Below are 20,621 nucleotides of genomic sequence, written 5' to 3'. Positions count from 1 at the left end.
GAAATTAATTCAGTGCTTATATAATTGCAAAAAGCAAAAATGCAATTTTTTAAATGAGGCATTCACTTAGCCCATATACCTCACTGATTCTCCACTAGCCAGTAATACCTGACCAGTAAACTATGAAATTAGTTCTTCTAAATAAGGTAAAACCAAACCCTACCTCTGATTACTTAAGCTTTATACCACATCAGCAGTGAAGCCACTGTTATCAGGATGATACATAAATTATGTGTAACTCTTCTATACTTGAATTGTGATAAGTAATATTATAATTTTGAAAATTTTGAATTACTACTGAAAGTATTAAACCGTTACTTAATTGACATCTTCAAAGTGAGGCTATTTATGAAAAACGAAAATTTCTCTTTAGATTGTTGTGAGCTAAGAGTATTGTTACTAAGTTTGAGAACCTTATCTTTCCTTAAATACAACCCACCATCATTATTTAAGTCTAAATTGACGTTTAGTTCTACTTCTTTACAAATAAAAAAAATCTAAAATCTAATTAGATGTTAATACACAATGTCACAAATGTTCGACTGTTTTGTAAGTTGTGTAGTAAAGAAAATTTTCTATTACTTGAATTATTAAAGTATGTGTTTATTACAATATCTATTATAGTATATTAACACATTTAAATTTAAGGATGATTGATAAATAGTGTTAACTCATTTAAACTGAATTTAATAAATTATAAAACAAACAAAAGAAAGTACTAAAAGTAATGCTGACATGAAACTAAACTTTACAGTAACAATTTTGTTATCAGAGAATCCCAGACTTTCCATTTACCACAAAGGTACATGCCCCTCTCTAGATAAAGCATCCGTAACCTCCAGTATGCCTCGAAAACCAGATTTCAACAGCCTACTAATACATCCATAAATGGCGCTACATAAACCTGTAGAACTCTGTTACTAACATGGTCATTAGGTTATAAATTAATGATTATTGTTAAAGAACAGTCGATCCTAACTAATAAGATTACTAAAACTACTGAACCATTACATACTTTATATCTCAAATCTTTAAATTTCAATACTGAATAATAATAATACTGTCAGCGAGCAAGGAGCAAGGCTGCTCACATTAAGCATGCATATATTGCCTGTTGCAGTTCATGTATTGCAGGCAATAGCTGTGTTTGCTCACAAATAAATAAAGATTTGCCCGATTATTTTTGTAATTTTTCCTAAACCAACCATGAAATCTCAGAAGTCTCAGTATTTTTTCTGCATCGTGTACAGAACTTGTGCATGTTGGTGACTCTAGTTGGCATTTGATAATTAATGGTCTGAACTAGAACCTCTTGATGCATTTTATACCATGACATCACATATCAACATGCTCTATGATTTTGTCCAGTTCTACACTACTTTATCACTTTAGGCTCAAGTTACTGGAACTCTAAATAGTTGTAAAGTATTGTTGTTTTGGTAGTTTTGTTACCTGAACAAAGTGTAACCCCCGCAAGGATGGAAGATATCCATGCCGTAGCCCCTGCCCCTTCATTGAAGTAACTTCTGAATTCCACTAGAAACAATCCAAATGTGTACGTCACTCCATCATCTGAAACAAATATTCCCCATTTCTTAGTTTCTTATGTATCTTTTGACGTGACAACGTCTTAAATTAGGTTGCGGCTCGGAGTCACTCATGAAAAAGTGTAACGCCCAGTAACGTTACGATGCCCGTCCAGTGGGTCCGCCGCACGGGATCCGCACGGGATAAAGCAGATAACTGTGGGTCCGCCGCACGGGATAAAGCAGATAACTATGTTTATTCGTGAAAATGTGGAGTGCTTAGATTCGTCATTTACAACAACTACAACAATAAAGGTAAATAATTGTACACTGATATTTCATTTATCGTAAACTATGATTGATTGATTAATTGTTAGATTGACACAAAAGTTGAGAAACTGAGTTTATAGGTTATGTCATACTATTGACAAATGTTGATAGTGTTAAGTAAATTATTAGTTTAAATCACTCTGCAATCAATCGTAATTCAGTCGATTGAGAAGAAACAGCGCGTATTGCTAGTCAAACATTTAAAATAACAAATTATAACCTCTAACCTGTCATAACAGTGCGACCAAACAAACGAACTAAACCGACCAATCACCACGCGCGGAGTTAGAATTTAACTGTGTTTAGCAAGAATTTCAAATTCCAATTTTAGTAAATGTTTTATTCAACTTTACCATTTACAATAACAAATTTTAATTAATTTCAAATTATGTACAATGTTTTAGTAAACAAAATATATTTCTATAGTTAAAATTTGTGCAATTCTTATTTTCATTCAATTCCTTGTTCCTATTGTGCAATTTAATAATATTCATATCAATAAATATTCTACCGAGAAAAAGACGTTGTCACGTAAAATCTTCGCCCGTAAAACCGACTTTACAGGCAACCATAATGTTTTTTCTTTTAATTTAATTTTCTGAAATTTTAATCAACGATTTGATTCTTAAATGATAAAAACTCTGACCCAATACTGTAATGGAATATATGACACACATGGCTATATCATGGATTAATAAATGGAAAATACATCATGAATATATATGATATTGTAACTAACAAGCGGTATGTTACAACCCAGTGTACTCTAATATAATTGGCAAACGTAATGAAATCATACAGCTAGGTTATTTGCTTTGAATACTTTTTTGTCATGTACTTTTTTGCTGCTCTGAAACAAACAAATTTATTTTGATAGTTATACTTATTATTAATGAAAATTGGAGGGCCATTTATAAGCATTTCTCATCAAATGAGATTGTAGCTCATCTAATATGAGATTAAATCTCATATAATATACATAGCTGCAACCCTGACATTGACATATTACGAAAAACTTTAACAATTGTCAACAAAATACAAACGTATAGTAATAACCTTAACATATAATTGGCATACTTAATACTTGTCAAAAATAATAACAATTTCATTGCACACTCTGTTTTGAAAATCTGCAGAGATAAAGTTTGTTAACTTGTTTTTGGCCACTAAGCATACCAAAGGTTCCTTGTTATCACAAAATACATTACCAAACTATGCACAATGTCAAAACAAGATAAAATTATTTTTAGAATAATTGTTGTTGTTTTTTCCATGTTATAATTGAATTTACAAATATTGACATTTACAGGAGTTAACATACCACTAGAGTGTAATATACAGCTCCAATAAATACTTTCACTCTACTCAATATTCATAATACAGCAATATTTTAAATTAAGAAAAATAAAAGTGTAGACAAGATTTGTTGGGTTAGTTATACTTGGTTTTTATAACAAGACAGCTTCTAACTTCAGTGATAATATCCTTGTGATTCCATTTATGCTATGCAAAAAGGTAATGAACAGAGAATACTATTCTGAGATTTGTTCTGGGAGAAAAATCTTTGACATTAAGAACATACTGCAGACATCCTTTAACATACGTTAGTGATGTGTGCACATGAAGGATGTAACAATTTAAGGAAATGCTATGGAGTTTAGCTTCAGTGTAACTGAGATCCTTGTAAGCAAAATGTTTTCCGTAACTAGACTCGCTGCTTACTGCCAAAATTTTGTGCAGTTAGAATTTTCTGAATAGTAACATGTGAGGTTTGATATTAGTTACAAAGTTCTCTGTGATGTAACCCAGTTGGAATGTATAAACTAATTGGAATAAATGTGCAATATTATAGTCACAACTTAAGCCATATCACTTTGCAAGATAGAGAGAGGCTTTCTCTATCTCATTTTGTACCAAAGTGGGGAGAAAAGGGTCTCACTCACATTTAGGCTTGCAAACACCTGTAATAGTTTGGGAATGCCTCCGATTCCATCATTCAATTAGACTTAACTCTTTATGAAATCAAACTTTTGTGGTTAGTGATGTGCCATTCTTGGACACCCATTGGGATGCGAAGATGCAAGTGGTGACATCAGTTTCTGTTGTGCCCAGTGTAGATTCTACTTGCACTATAAACCAGCCAGAAGTGAATGCTACTGGGGATGTGTTTAACTATTCATAATTACTACTAAATTAAACTGTATGAATCACCTTCTATGTCAAATGCAGTTTGAAGGAACTGATGCACATTATATGATTTTGTCATAGATATTATACGTTGATGTCATATCTTCTAATCTCAAATTTCCATTTCACACCACTCACTTAATTAAATTAAATATCTGGAGATATTTTGGAAGATGTTGAAATGTTTCAGTTTTGACTCACAATGGGACTTCATAGCGAGGTCGAAATATGTCAAGAATTTAATAGTGACAATAGGTAACGCTTTGTGATACACCCTAAATTGTCTGGACTGTTACAACTTCGTTATGGCTCTGCTTGTATTAGTTACACAAGAGATAATTCACCCCAATACTATAAATCGAGGCATGGCAAAAGTGAGCTAGGACTGGTATCTGTGAGAAGTCAGGTAGCAAATATTGAAACAGTAACAACTAAAGTTATGTGGTGTAGCCCTAGTGACGGGGATCAAAACTAACTGAAATAATCTCCCAGACCTCAGCACACCAGGCCCGTATAATGTCTCCTGTGTAACTCACACAATCAAATATTAAGTTTACAATGGAAGATCTAATACAACAGTACAGTATCTATTGAGAGTAATACATAGAATAGATAGGCTAAAATTTCATACAATATCACGGTCTGCAAAATGTAGAATTTATATGGGATTATAATAAATCAATAACAACGTACGTAGAAATGCAATATATATATATATATATATATATACCGGTGAATGAATACGAGATCCGGATTCAAGACCATATATATATATATTTATATATACATATACCCGCTGAATTTAATTTTATTATTTAATTATTATGTATAGAAACTTTATGTACTTATCTATAGAAGGCGTGTTTTTGTAAATAAGTAATCATTTACTGTATAATGGCTTTATTGACACAGTCCAACCTTCGTGTAGTGGTTGGTTCGTTAAAAATAAAAAAATCTATTTGAATCCATAAATTTTCATCACAAACTGTCAGAAGCTAATAATACTACTACATGGATGCATTTTTGAAAAGATGTGACATTTAGATGTTTGATATCCAGTCTTTGTTCTCGTTCAGACAATGGTGTGTGGCTCTATTGTTACATTGTTACGTAATCAGGTAGCAATGTATAATAAACACTGAAGGCAGTGTGAAATATTAAAGTATTCTTTTCTAAAGATAAATTGGACACATTTATGTTCTGAGCTGTTTATTACATTTCAATTTCTTTGAGCATTCTTTATTTTATTTTCACGACACCAACTAAGTTAAAGCTTAAAATACATAAATACCATTAAATGATATGAAAGAATTATGGTAACTTAATTGTTAATTAAGTTTTTGTTATTGTTCCTTTATTGTATAAATGTGAAAGCGCAATATTGAATCATAACCTAGTATGCCTGTTGTATTTAAATTTACCATCAATAATTAAGAGAATTTATGTCTTCAGCTGTCCTTGCCTTATATGGGGATTGAATGCAATATGATGCGGATTCTTCAAATACACATGACTCATTAATTATGGAATCTTTCCAACATTTCGCAATCCAAAAGTCACAGGGTGGCATGTTGTTGGAGAGTCTGAGGTTGAATTCCCGGTTATAGTACTAAACCCAGAGAACTTACCAGTGTGGACATCAGGAAAAGTACGGATCATCATCTTCAGCTAATGGCTTTTGTCAGACAAAAGTCCTTTCAACCACATGACGAGTAAAGGAGAATATTAATAATAACAATTAGGACCTCCAAGATTATCAAAACTAATTTTTCTGTCCAACTGAGGTTCCCGGAGATCTCTATTATTAAAACGACTTAAAAAGGAAATAATTAGTTCAACCAGTCCAGTAAATACAGTATGTAAATTGAATGATTGCTTGAAATTTGTTTTGAGACTGCTACGGTTTTCCCAGAACTTCTGGTAAAGCAAGTCGTGTACATGGCATTGAGTATTGATGAGTTAGAATTCTACTATAAAAGTGCCTTTTATAGAGAATCAAAAGTAAAGGGCCTTGTTTTAAGATGTTTTATAAAATTTAACAAACACAAAGCTACCATTAGTGCTATTTTTGGATTTAAAAAATTAAATTAAGTTAGAGTGCCTTAATTTAAATGTGCATCCCTTCTTGAACAACCCCGTTAATTTTATAACGACTAAATATATCTTAAAGTATTTAAATGTTATAAAAACAATGTTTGTACAACTACATACATTATATATTTAGAAATGTTATGTGAAAATGTCATTTTATTTCACTTGAATTCAATGAAGGGGTCCACTAAGTTCCTACTTATCAATCACTGAAGTCTTTTTATATCATAGAAGACTCATACTGAAGTTCTCATTTCCTCAGAATCTTTTTGTAAATACATTCAACCAATTCAATTATAGTTTTAAGCTATTAGCAAGAGGTTTTATTTTCAATATCTATGCCGTCCATTCTAACCGAAAAAACTAAATTCATTATATATTTATATATAACATTTCATACAGTGTAAAGCTTCCTTTTAATAAGGTCTTGGACTAGTGAATTGTCGCTTCCCTCAAAATCTCATTAGTAACTCTGACTTTATCACTTAAAAATGTTGTACAGACACCACCACTTAACACTAATATGTTAATTATTTCCTAACAGAGAAATAGTCGTAGATCCGTTGGGAGAGCAGCATACTTAAAAGACACAACAAATAAATATTAAAAAAAATTAAAGTTATGAACGAATTAAATATAAAAGATAGTTTATCTTTAAAAACACAGGATATTGAGCTTGAGTTTAGTGTTCCCCAAGGTTCAGTCCTTGGCCCTCTTCTATTCATAATTAGCATTAATGATCTTCCTCTAAATGTTAGGTCAAAAGTTTTTTATTTATACTGACGATACCTCTTTTATTAATCATAGTGATAACATATACGATCTCAGTGACACTGTCAAGTCTGTTATAGCTGATGCATCTGCATGGTTTCAAACAAATGGTTTTTACTTAAATCACGCTAAAACACAGAAAATTGTAATCACTCTAAGGCCTTTTAATATGCCTCAATCCAACTTTTTAAATATAACTAGTGTTAAGTTCTTAGGTGTATACATAGATAATCAGCTTACATGGTCAAGTCATGTAGACAAAATTTTGCCTAGGTCGTCCAGAGTAATTTACCTCTTGAGGCGATTAACGTCCCTTGTCACTATCAATTATCTCAGAATGGTTTACTTTGCTCTCTTCCAATCAATTATAAAATATGGTCTGTTATTCTGGGGAAACTCTAGCCACTTGAATGAAATATTAATTTTACAAAAATAGCCGTAAGAATACTTGCTAATGCTGAATCCCTTGACGACTGTAAAGCTATTTTCATAGAACTTAAAATCAATACTGCTGTTAATCTCTACATTATTGATCTTATTATTTATGCTCTTAAAAAATCCCTGTTCTGATGTTTAATGAAGATGTTCATAATTATAACACAAGAGGTAAAAATAATCTGTCTTTAGGTCATTGTAGGTTGAGCAAAACTTTGATGAGTCATACAGTGATGTCAAAGAGAGTTTACAATCAGTTTAGTTAACTAATTAATAAGTATAAAATGCAGACATTTAAAAATAAGTTAATTGCCTGGTTCTTGAGGAACCGATTTTATTCTTTGACTGACTTCCTGACATGTGAAGATATATCCTTTTAATTTTAATAGTTTGTATTTGTATTGTTATTTAATTAAAATTTATCTTGTTGTTACTTTGCTAGGTTCTTGTTGTTACTTTGCTAGGTTCATGCCAGCCAGCATTGTTATCTATGAGCCTTATTTATTCATTAGCCGCTTTTAACATGAATTTATTCGTTAATTTTTATTGATGTTATTTATATGTTGTTTTAATTTATTTGATTGTTAAATACTGCCGTTATTATTGCTCTCGTTACTGTTTTATATTGATTATTTTATAATATTAGGTATATTTATGTAAGTTTTAAAGTTACTATTTTAACCAAGCTAGTCTACAGAACCACAAGGATCTCATTTCTTATTTAATGATTGCTACTTCTTAAAATTATTTCGTATTTTTTTAACATTTTAATAACACGTTCAGATCTTGTTACATACAAAACTTTTAATACAGTATTATCAATTTCAAAAACGATCCCAATATTATTATAAATAAACTGAAATTATTTAAGGACATACGAAAAACAGTACTTAGATAATAGACCCTAAATTATTATTGTACTGGTTTAATTGTAAGTAACAGTAGTACTGATGTAAACCTGCTACTATCTATACATGTTAATGTCATGGGGAAGAGTACATATTTTGAAAAATAAACCACACTGTAATTGTGAAATATTTGTTATATTTTTGCTATATTTTATTAAATATATAGAATGAAGGTTCCTACAAATTAATCTGTATGGAATAAATATTTAACCAATGTTAAATACCGTTGGTATCTCTCGTCCCAATGGCAGAACGTGCCGAGGTCCCAGGTGAAAACTGATGAGACAATGCTATTGATTGACACTAGACACCTGAGATATAGACCGTAGTGTAATCTGCACACACACAGTACATGCCGAGGTCCCAGGTGAAAACTAATGAGACAATGCTATTGATTGACAGTAGACACCTGAGATATAGACCGTAGTGTAATCTGCACACACACAGTACAATCACCTGTGCAGTAAATCTGCACACGTCAGATCCTGACACAATCATACATTATCTTGTGTGACACGCCACCCGTCATTCGTCTTACGTAGTCTCTAGAGCTAATGTCGTGCTCAGCATCATCGTGGTTGTCTCTCAATCAATAGCAGAATGTACCGGGGCAAGAAGTAATGAGACAACGCTATTGATTGATAGTTGACATCTGAGATATATTTACCGTAGTGTAATCTGCACCCACAGCACAAGTACACGTCAGATCCTGACACAATCATACATTATCTTGTGTGACACGCCACCCGTCATTCGTCTTACGTAGTCTCTAGAGCTAATGTCGTGCTCAGCATCATCGTGGTTGTCTCTCAATCAATAGCAGAATGTACCGGGGCAAGAAGTAATGAGACAACGCTATTGATTGATAGTTGACATCTGAGATATATTTACCGTAGTGTAATCTGCACCCACAGCACAAGTACACGTCAGATCCTGACACAATCATACATTATCTTGTGTGACACGCCACCCGTCATTCGTCTTACGTAGTCTCTAGAGCTAATGTCGTGCTCAGCATCATCGTGGTTGTCTCTCAATCAATAGCAGAATGTACCGGGGCAAGAAGTAAATAGACAACGCTATTTATTGATAGTAGACATCTGAGATATATTTACCGTAGTGTAATCTGCACCCACAGCACAAGTACACGTCAGATCCTAACACAATCATACATTATCTTGTGTGACACGCCACCCGTCATTCGTCTTACGTAGTCTCTAGAGCTAATCTAGTGCTCAGCATCATCGTGGTTGTCTCTCAATCAATAGCAGAATGTACCGGGGCAAGAAGTAATGAGACAACGCTATTGATTGATAGTTGACATCTGAGATATATTTACCGTAGTGTAATCTGCACCCACAGCACAAGTACACGTCAGATCCTGACACAATCATACATTATCTTGTGTGACACGCCACCCGTCATTCGTCTTACGTAGTCTCTAGAGCTAATGTCGTGCTCAGCATCATCGTGGTTGTCTCTCAATCAATAGCAGAATGTACCGGGGCAAGAAGTAATGAGACAACGCTATTGATTGATAGTTGACATCTGAGATATATTTACCGTAGTGTAATCTGCACCCACAGCACAAGTACACGTCAGATCCTGACACAATCATACATTATCTTGTGTGACACGCCACCCGTCATTCGTCTTACGTAGTCTCTAGAGCTAATGTCGTGCTCAGCATCATCGTGGTTGTCTCTCAATCAATAGCAGAATGTACCGGGGCAAGAAGTAAATAGACAACGCTATTTATTGATAGTAGACATCTGAGATATATTTACCGTAGTGTAATCTGCACCCACAGCACAAGTACACGTCAGATCCTGACACAATCATACATTATCTTGTGTGACACGCCACCCGTCATTCGTCTTACGTAGTCTCTAGAGCTAATATAGTGCTCAGCATCATCGTGGTTGTCTCTCAATCAATAGCAGAATGTACCGGGGCAAGAAGTAATGAGACAACGCTATTGATTGATAGTTGACATCTGAGATACATTTACCGTAGTGTAATCTGCACCCACAGCACAAGTACACGTCAGATCCTGACACAATCATACATTATCTTGTGTGACACGCCACCCGTCATTCGTCTTACGTAGTCTCTAGAGCTAATGTCGTGCTCAGCATCATCGTGGTTGTCTCTCAATCAATAGCAGAATGTACCGGGGCAAGAAGTAATGAGACAACGCTATTGATTGATAGTTGACATGTGATTTATCTATAGTCTCAGTGCACTTTCCACATACAGCACATGAATACATCTGATGCTGACACATGCATATATTGACTTATGTGACACGTTCTCACCTCTTCATCCTCATCTTCTGTACAGTTACCATCTCACAGAATCGGCTGTTATTAATATTGTTTGGGTATCTACATTTACAGTGAGATACTTTACTACTCTTAAGTTTATTTATAATTTTGCAGCATCGTGTAAACGATGGTTAGTGACTGAAGGGATCTGGGCAAACTGAGATAGTTGGGAACTTAGTAGACAGGGTTAATTTTCCCAATATAACTTTCTACATTTATTAACATACGTTCTATATACGGAACCATCATCGAATTGATTATTTGAAACTTGATTTTAGTAGTAGTTAACATTTTTGGCTGCCACCTTTAATCTGCCATGCAGTTTAACTTCTATTGCAGTTGTTTGGCACGTTGAAACACATTTTAGCATTTTTAGGCTACTGTTTAACACGTTGCCTACCCTTTGATGTTTTCGATCATAATGTTCCTTCACAAAACAGTTTTCATTACAAAAAATAAATAATTACCAGTTCTTCATAGATTTTATTACCTATAGAGTATTTTTAATAGTACAGCAAAGGCCCGGTTAACCAAAATAAAAGGGGGCAACTATTTTGGTTAACAATTACATCTAAAAATAACCAATTAGAATAGTTACGTAGGGAAGGAAATGAACAACGCACTAACGATTTATGTAAGTTTGTTATACTCTGGGAATGGCGTCATGACGGGGGGAGATGACGTGGCGCAAGGTACCGGGTTTCCGCCGTCAACGTGGAACATACTAGTCGGTGACCTCAAAGATTATTATCTCAGAGGTAACAATACATGGCAGTGAGATACTTGATTTATTTTTAAAGTCCTTTACTATATTGAAAATAAAACACAATTTATAAAAACGTAAGTTACATATTAAGCAAAACATGTAGCCAAACGTTACCTTACAAAGTACCATATTCGCATATTGAGAAACAATTGCGTTCCAAAGTGGTGTATCTAAGATGGTGGGAGAATGTTAACAACATCAACATGAAGTATTTACACTCAGTTATAGCCGGCAGTAGACCGGAAGCGATATCAAAGAAACGAGGCGAAAATATGGACGGGAGTATATAATATTCTTTCGATTGACATTAACCTCTGTCTAGCATATTCAATACTTTATTATGAAACGGCTATAAATGTTTATACTATGAAATGCACCGGAAGTGAATCATGATCTTTAAGATGATCTAGGCAATCCGTTGGTAACCAGAAATTTTGCTACAGATGACATTCAGCAGTAGTCGTGGGTTTGACGGACAATACGGGCTAGAACAATTAAGAATCAGTGTATGCGGGCCTGAAACAATTCGGCCACTTAAGTATCGAGAGTGTTGAACCTAATTTACCATTAGATGACTCGGAAGTCAGAATACTTTACTACATTGCAATGTTTCTGTTGTTTTCTGTTCTTCCAGAGATAGTTCACAATCTGTAAATACACCTCTCTACGTAACCTTCCAAAGTTGAGTAACAGTGTTAGAAACTTAACACCCTCTTTAAATTTAGAGAAGGAGACATCAAAGAACGGAATGAAGTGTTTACCGCTACAAATATTGTAAGCGCTCTCTCAGCAAAGAGCGCATTGAACATTTTAATTTATTGGCTCAGTATTAGCAAAGACTCGAGGGCCTCGAAAAATTTCATTTCTGTTTGTCTATCCGCATGATATTGTCTCCCGAAGAAATTTAAAATTGCCATGTAAAATTGAAATTTTGAATGGATTCATTTGTTTTATAAGCAAAATAAACAAAGGATATGTCTCTCTGTGGGATTTGGCCGAATGTTTACGTAGCTTTGCTATTCACAGGACGGCTTGAGAACGAACTTCACTTATACGAGTACATAGACAACAGTGAGTTCGATGATGGTTCACGTCCACCTATAGAATTTGACTGAGCGTGATTACTCAGTATGGTGGCTAAATGTATCTTATATCTACATGGGGCTGTACAAAATGTATCTTATATCTACTTGGGGCTGTACAAAATTGTATCTTATATCTACATGGGGCTGTACAACATTCTTCTCAATCTGATTGACTGTCTGTGCGCAGGGCTTCAGAAAGAAATCAACTTCAGTGAAGCCAGTTCCACGACAAGTAGTGTGGACTACTCCTACCTTGTCATAAAATACATGTTAAAGTACAGCTTAAAACATAGTTGGAGAAAGGGCTAGATTTACATATGGGCTGAATGGGTTCCACGACAAGTAGTGTGGACTACTCCTACCTTGTCATAAAATACATGTTAAAGTACAGCTTAAAACATAGTTGGAGAAAGGGCTAGATTTACATATGGGCTGAATGGGTTCCACGACAAGTAGTGTGGACTACTCCTACCTTGTCATAAAATACATGTTAAAGTACAGCTTAAAATATAGTTGGAGAAAGGGCTAGATTTACATATGGGCTGAATGGGTTCCACGACAAGTAGTGTGGACTACTCCTACCTTGTCATAAAATACATGTTAAAGTACAGCTTAAAACATAGTTGGAGAAAGGGCTAGATTTACATATGGGCTGAATGGGATTAGCCCAGGGCGGCAGAATTCAGGGGGCGGCAAAATGTTGGTAAAAAAGTAAAAAATAAATTATTAAAGAAGTTAAAAGTATGAGAAAAATTTACTTGTAAATACATTTGTAAACATAACAATTTGTAAATTGTCACCCAGAATTTTATTTCTTTCCCGTTTCCTTTTTATTATTTAAATTTCTAATTAAATATGTGCCGATTACAAAATAATACATTTCAGATTACCTAAATCCTAAATCTAAGTATTATTAAAATGAGAGCCAAGTTATTGTATTGTAATTCCTAACCTACATGGTTGGTGTGGGAGGGGGGCGACAAATTATGGATAGCCCAGGGGCGGCAAGTCTTCAAATCCGCCTCTGGTTGGAGAGTGTTACGAAGGAATTAAATATGAGTTAAAACTGCTTTCTTGTATAATTTTTAACATTGTTGAAGTACACCTCCTACAATAGCTTCTAAAACAATACGAGATAACAAACTTACATTCTACTATTGATTTATTAGGATAAATGATGATTTAGTAGGACAAACATGAGAAGTATATTTTGACTTGTTTACTAATCAGGCATCTCTGTAACTTGCAGGCCTACTAATCAACACAAGAGCTCGACACAAGGTATGTACAACACGTGAATGATGCAATATTTGACACCCAACAGTGAGTCGTACGGTTGACGGTAGGTCAGTGTTCTCTAGGCCATAGCTAACTGTGCCAAGTGCTATGTTTATATCACGTTGCTTCTGTTTTGATCTTCTGATCGTTACTCTAATTAAATAACCTTTAATCAGCATGGAAACATTTTCTTTTGTGACAGCGCAGCGCATTAACAAATTTGACAATCACTAACGTAACTAATTGAATTGAATTTATTAATTACAAAAATTATAGCCCAACCAAGTCAACATGACTTATCGGTTAGGACACAATGTTCAAAAACGTCACTTTGTATTATTTAATTAACTTAAATTATGCAGTACTTCAAATTTAAGAGTGATTATTGACAAGATTTCCGTGGTTCAAACCTAACCTAATATAAACACGAGGGGCGTTTAATAAATAGAAGTAGAACTCTTATAAAATCTTTGAATATTAGCAGGAAACATACTTCAAGTTCATTACACCTTCAAGTCAACACAGCTTTTTGCTGGGTAAATCTTTTTGTTTGTAACTTGATCCTCCTCTAATAGCGTATTCAGGCCGATGGCATTTATATGGATTATTATAAAGCGATTTGACAGGGTAGACCACGGCCTCTCTCGTCAAAATCGAAGCTCGTGGAGTGGCTGGCCCTCTTTTGCGGTGGTTGGTATCCATTTCTCTGACAGATAGCTGATGGTGAGGTATAAAACAACTCTGTCTAATCAGTTCCCGGTTGAGTCCTGAGTGCCTCAAGGATCTATATTTTGTTTAATGACTTCATAGCCGATATAATACAATGCAACAGAAGTGACACACTAAAACTTGCTAATGACCTGAAGAGAGTCAGGGTGATCGATCGAGTTGACGACTGTATATTCTACAGGAAGATTTGGTGGCTCTTGAGGGTTGGTGCTACAGGAACGCCAATACTCCATGCCAATTAAGACTAAGAAATGCAATGTAATCTTGTCTAGGAGTAAAAAGGAACTGCATAAGTTTTGTATAGCAGTTCTGCTCAGCTCCTCTATTAAAGATGACTCTGAGATTCAGAAGATATCTTGTCAGATCGACTATAAACTGAAGTTCAGGTGGTTTGGAGTATGTAGCAGAGCTCGCCGCTTCTAGAAGGACATCACTAATCCAATGGCGTTGAAGGTCATCTACTGTGCTTTTGTACGACAGTTCCTGGAATTCTCTGTGGAGGCATAGTTACTATATTAGCTGGGGAACATCGGTGACATTCAGAAAATAAAGATAAGTTCATTATGTTAGTTAGGAGCTAGGCAAGGCAACCCGTACAGACCAGGGCCTTTGGTTGAGATAGTGGCTAAACTTAATGTGCAACCTCTTGAAAGTAAAATGTAGGAACGGATTGGCTGATTCCTTTCCAAGTTGCTGAGAGGTCAAATCGAATGTTTTGAGCTGTTGGACATGGTGCGACTGTTCACCCGACTACAAGATCTCGAGAGCTTTACGCTTGGGCGAAACACTGAGCAAACTTTGTTATCATCAAACCCAAAAATAGGCAACTTAATTTAAAGTAGAGTAGACTTCTTCAACTACTGTAACTCCTCTCTCAAGAGGGTTGTGAACCGTGTAATGGAAACTATTGCGGTGGGAGAGAGGTAGCATGATATGCATTTATTGGACTTTCCGTATATTACCACTACTCTTTCACTGTTACCAGGATAACCTATTAACTATTTGATATTAAAGACCTGCTGATCCAAATGGAACACTTGAACTTGATTTCAATAATATTTGTTCATAAATAAAGGAATATGCATTTAATGTTTTTACTCCTTATCAAAAAATAACATAAGTTCAATTGCTTAGTATAAATATTTGAACTAACGAAAGTACGAGTTTGACATTTCTTTTCTTGTTTCAATTTATCAATATACTACGCTTTCAAAACATTTGGCTCGGCCAAAACGACAAAATTTATAAATTGTAGAATAAACGGGATTTGAGGGTATGTACAGCAACATTGGATATGGTACTCCTTGAGTTATGTTAGTTAATAACTATTGCAAAGGACAAAGTTGTAGAAAAATTGCTTTCTTTGCATTTAAATGAAAGTCACTCACTTCTGTAAAATTCATACTTTAGGTTTAAATGTATATCCATATTATTTAACACTAATTTTTGAATACTTTCACATTACTTCTCTTTATCCAAGAGAATAGGAAATATACTAACTCCTCATAACGCAATTGTTTCTAAAAGTGTCTGGTAAAACTACCTGGGGATCTATTTAAAGCCAATATCTGTTCGAGCCTTTACTATGATATGTACAGTTCATTTCTAAGTTTTGAATGTTTAATTATATTTGAAAGTCTTCTTTGAAAGTAGTGAACATACCCACTAGTACACTGCAAACGCAATGTTCCACAATAAACTCGGTTAAAAATTCTCGCCTGCTAGCCTGTGCTTGAGGTGAGTCCCAATGTCTCAGTGTAAGATCGACCTTCAATTGAGACATCCATCGAAACAAATCCTGATTCCGTAAGGAAAAACAAAGGTATAGTATTCGATGCAATCATAAACAATGGGATAGCATTCTTTCTGATGCTTAAATGTATGAATACATCATAAATCTGTATTGCAATCACGATGACCGTCATTAGCTTTAAATACAGCAGCAATTTCATTGGCTGTTGACAAACTGTAACGTCCTTGTCTTTGCTTATGTCGTAATAAATAACCATGCGGACATTCTGACGATGTTTAAGTTCCCTATACTACAAACCAGTCCCGCAGTAAATGTTGCAATAACTCATAATCATTTGGAGTCGTTCTAATCTTGTGGTGAACTTGACCACTACCCAAATGTGTAAGGTATCTTGTATTCAGCCTAATATTTTCACTGGTACTTAAAAATTTTCTATACTGGAAAAGATAAATTGAAGATGACGTCACTTGATGGAATTTGATATAAGAATATTTTGCATTTTTACGAAACAAACAAACTTACACGCACTGTTATTGAGTGCCTTTCGTATTAAAGAGGCGGACTCAGAGGATGCCAGTGGCCGAAACATCTTAGAGACTTGGATCTCGCACCGAGAGTGACATCTCCAGAGACCGAGAACTTCAGAGATCAGGAGCTCCCAGCACCAAGAAAGTTTATAAAAGCAAAAAGCGTCCAGTGGCAAAAACCAGAGGACGATACCATCTTAAAAATGGTTGCTGTTATTAGGTTAATTATTTGCTTATAACGTTTCCCTTTACATTTAAAATCCTTCATTTCCGTACAGTGACTAGAAAATAGTTAAAAAATTGTAATGAAAGATAAATTAAAACAAGTACATTTTTTTCTTATTCCAGAGCTTGTGGAATAAGTCACCACTGTACGCCAAAGAGGTGGATTACGTCTAGTTATAACAAACTTTCCAACCCTTTCTCTTTTCACCAAATAGATTGGTGTTATTCCTCCAACTTCTAATCCGATATTTCAATACCACGTCTTATCTGTCACCACATTCCATGCAGTTTTCTGTCGCGTTTTTTTACCTAAGTTTAACCAAATAAAAACCTATTGTGGGGCTATCACGCTTTGAGAACCAACCCCGAGGATAATTAGACAGCAGCTGTGTAGCACCTTGAAAAACACTGGCAGTTTGTTTAACCCTTGATATTTAAACATTCTGTTACAAATGTTTAGTACCATTAATTTATTTACAAACAAGAAATATAACGGAATTAAATAAGCACTATCACGACATATATTCTTCTGTACAGTTTTTTACCTTAAACTCTTGGCCGTATAAAAACTTTTTCTGAATTTAAACTTGAGAAATATAATACGAGTTTATTAATAGTAATATATTATCTGTTCTTTTAACACTTTACATAAATTGTATCAGATAGACAAGTGTTTATCTGTCATCATGACAGGGTCCATCATTGATTCCTTGACATAAATTTGACACTCACATTCATTGTAGAAACACGTTAACGTAAACTCTTAAACTCTAAATTAAACTTAATTGAAGTTACATTGAAAGATTTTAATGAACGCTTTTTATATGAAGGCGTATATATTTTCATTTTTATAAATTTCATTACATCATGATTTATAAACTGATGCAAAGATCAACTTGTACTTTTATAGGAACTTTTCGAACCGAAAGTTTGAAACAGCCAAAGGCTGTAAATAAATTATGGCAAAATAATCTTCCTTCTTCTAACAGTTGTTAGAACTCTTTTTGTACTTTTCAATATCCTGTTTAAGATATAGAAATATTTGTATTAGGCTATTTTATTCAAATTAAATTGAGACCCCTTCAATTTTGGAATGGTGTTTACAAATGTCCATTCCAAAACATTGTATTCATAAAGTAGGATAACCTATAAAATTTGTTGTAAAGTTTTTAGTTTTCCATGTCTGTCTAATTTAACAACCACTTACACAATCAAATTATACATTTGCACAAATAATGTACTTATAGTATCGAGGGAAAATTATTAAAAACATGTTTCTACATTTTGTACAACAGAGATGACAAAATAAAATTCTTTAAGTTCTTATAATATACAAAACTCTAGTTTCACAAAACAAAGATAAAATTTAAAAGAAAGGGGGATTTTTTTATTTGGTGTAGTCTCCGTAATATAGTGAACATGTGTACATTATCATAATTTCATTGAATGTCTATAAAACCCGCAATCAGAAAATGCTTATCAGGAACTTAAGTCTGATTATCCGTAAACTATTCATACTCTTCATTGGTGTTATAGGATATAGTCAGACTCTTCTAAGTAGATATACTGATAGACAAAGTTCAGCTGGCCATATTAAAGTATATAATAATATATAACATCGATACGTGAAATATACAATCAAGACGTATTCGGCTATCTAGGATTATTATTTAACAACTATCTAAAGCAATGAGGTTTACAAAACGGTTTGGATCATTCCGAACACCAGCTGACTGCTAAATAGAAGGGGTTAAAATGGATTGATACAGTAGAAGAAATGTCAACAGAAATTGTTTAAGAAAAGAAATAATCTCAATATGGTTTAATAAATAAGCGTTGCAAATTAGGAAAATTGAAACTGAAAAAAATAACGCGTGTACTTGTCAATCATAATAAATAAAACTCCAAGAAACATACTGGGTGTTGTAATCACTACCTGCTTAGAAATGATGAAACGCAAAAACATTCATTATCAGAATTATTATGACAGAAGCTGTATTCGCCAATAGGATATAAAACATATCTTTCTTTTATTAATATACAGGCTACTTAAACCTCCATAGATAGTTCATTACCAAAGAGGGATATCGCCAAATAAATGTGTAATTGTGGCCACCTCTTGAACCCCTTCACCATTGACTACGGAAAATTCTAAAATTTAGAATCGCTGTTCCGTTGATACACATCGATTGCAATCGGGGCTTCATTCTGTTCGTCCATGTTCGAATTAACGGTTTCCATAGATTACAAGGTACGAGTACGTCACACATTTCGTCTTCGCTGGGGTTACTTGTAAAATTGCAAGTACAAAGCTCATCTGTCTCACAAGTTATCCCGCGGACAGATATATACAGGCATACAGCACATACTGAAGAAATCTTTAGATCTCCCTGGCAAAGAAAAGAGAAATTGTATTAGAATACTGACCGATAGGCTACTACCGCGCTTAGTCAAATTCCATGGCTGGACTTTCACCATCACATAGCTCGTTCTTGTCTATGTCAAAATAAAGTCTCGTACAAAATGTAAAGTCTATACTTGAAATCTTTCACAAGATTCTGAGCCGTGATATGTGTTAAGTGATTTAGATGCTGAGGAGTTGGTCACGTATCAAGGTAACAAATTGGGGATACATCAGCATTGCTAATGAATCTGTCTCGTAAGACTCTTTACAATTTTAATATTTACAGGAAATCACGTTGATATTAAAGTTTTAATTTTCAAAATTGAAAACTCGGATTGAATGATTTTATAATTATCTATAAGAACCAAGTATTTTCAAGTAAATGTGTAAATTTGTATGTGAATTACCATATATGTTAGTGGGAATGTGTCCTGATCACAGTGTGATTGAGTCCATTTGCCGTCTATGTAAGCGGGAAAGAATCCCGGACAAGGTGTAATTATGTGAATTACCATATATGTGAGTGAGAGAGTGTCCCGATCACAGTGTGATTGAGTCCATTTGCCGTCCATGTAAGTGGGAAAGAATCCCGGACAAGGTGTAATTATGTGAATTACCATATATGTGAGTGAGAGAGTGTCCCGATCACAGTGTGATTGAGTCCATTTGCCGTCCATGTAAGTGGGAAAGAATCCCGGACAAGGTGTAATTATGTGAATCACCATATATGTGAGTGAGAGAGTGCCCCGATCACAGTGTGATTGAGTCCATTTGCCGTCCATGTAAGTGGGAAAAAAATCCCGGACAAGGTGTAATTATGTGAATTACCATATATGTGAGTGAGAGAGTGTCCCGATCACAGTGTGATTGAGTCCATTTGCCGTCCATGTAAGTGGGAAAGTATCCCGGACAAGGTGTAATTATGTGAATTACCATATATGTGAGTGAGAGAGTGTCCCGATCACAGTGTGATTGAGTCCATTTGCCGTCCATGTAAGTGGGAAAAAATCCCGGACAAGGTGTAATTATGTGAATTACCATATATGTGAGTGAGAGAGTGTCCCGATCACAGTGTGATTGAGTCCATTTGCCGTCCATGTAAGTGGGAAAAAATCCCGGACAAGGTGTAATTATGTGAATTACCATATATGTGAGTGAGAGAGTGTCCCGATCACAGTGTGATTGAGTCCATTTGCCGTCCATGTAAGTGGGAAAGTATCCCGGACAAGGTGTAATTATGTGAATTACCATATATGTGAGTGAGAGAGTGCCCCGATCA

At 34.5% G+C, this 20,621-nt stretch overlaps 1 protein-coding gene across 1 annotated transcript in view; it reads right to left on the bottom strand.

The window, feature by feature from the left end:
* Nucleotides 1-20,621, bottom strand: part of LOC124365107 (monocarboxylate transporter 12) — a 194,756-nt gene that overhangs the window by 45,253 nt on the left and 128,882 nt on the right. Inside the window, exon 2 of the mRNA XM_046821048.1 lies at nucleotides 1,453-1,572. Coding sequence (XP_046677004.1) covers nucleotides 1,453-1,572 — 120 coding nt within the window. The remainder of the gene's footprint in view (nucleotides 1-1,452; nucleotides 1,573-20,621) is intronic.

This window comes from Homalodisca vitripennis, chromosome 6 (assembly GCF_021130785.1).
Source record: "Homalodisca vitripennis isolate AUS2020 chromosome 6, UT_GWSS_2.1, whole genome shotgun sequence".
Taxonomy (NCBI): Eukaryota; Metazoa; Arthropoda; class Insecta; order Hemiptera; family Cicadellidae; genus Homalodisca; species Homalodisca vitripennis.
Note: the sequence above shows the minus strand (reverse complement) of the source record. Positions and strands in the feature narration are given on the sequence as shown.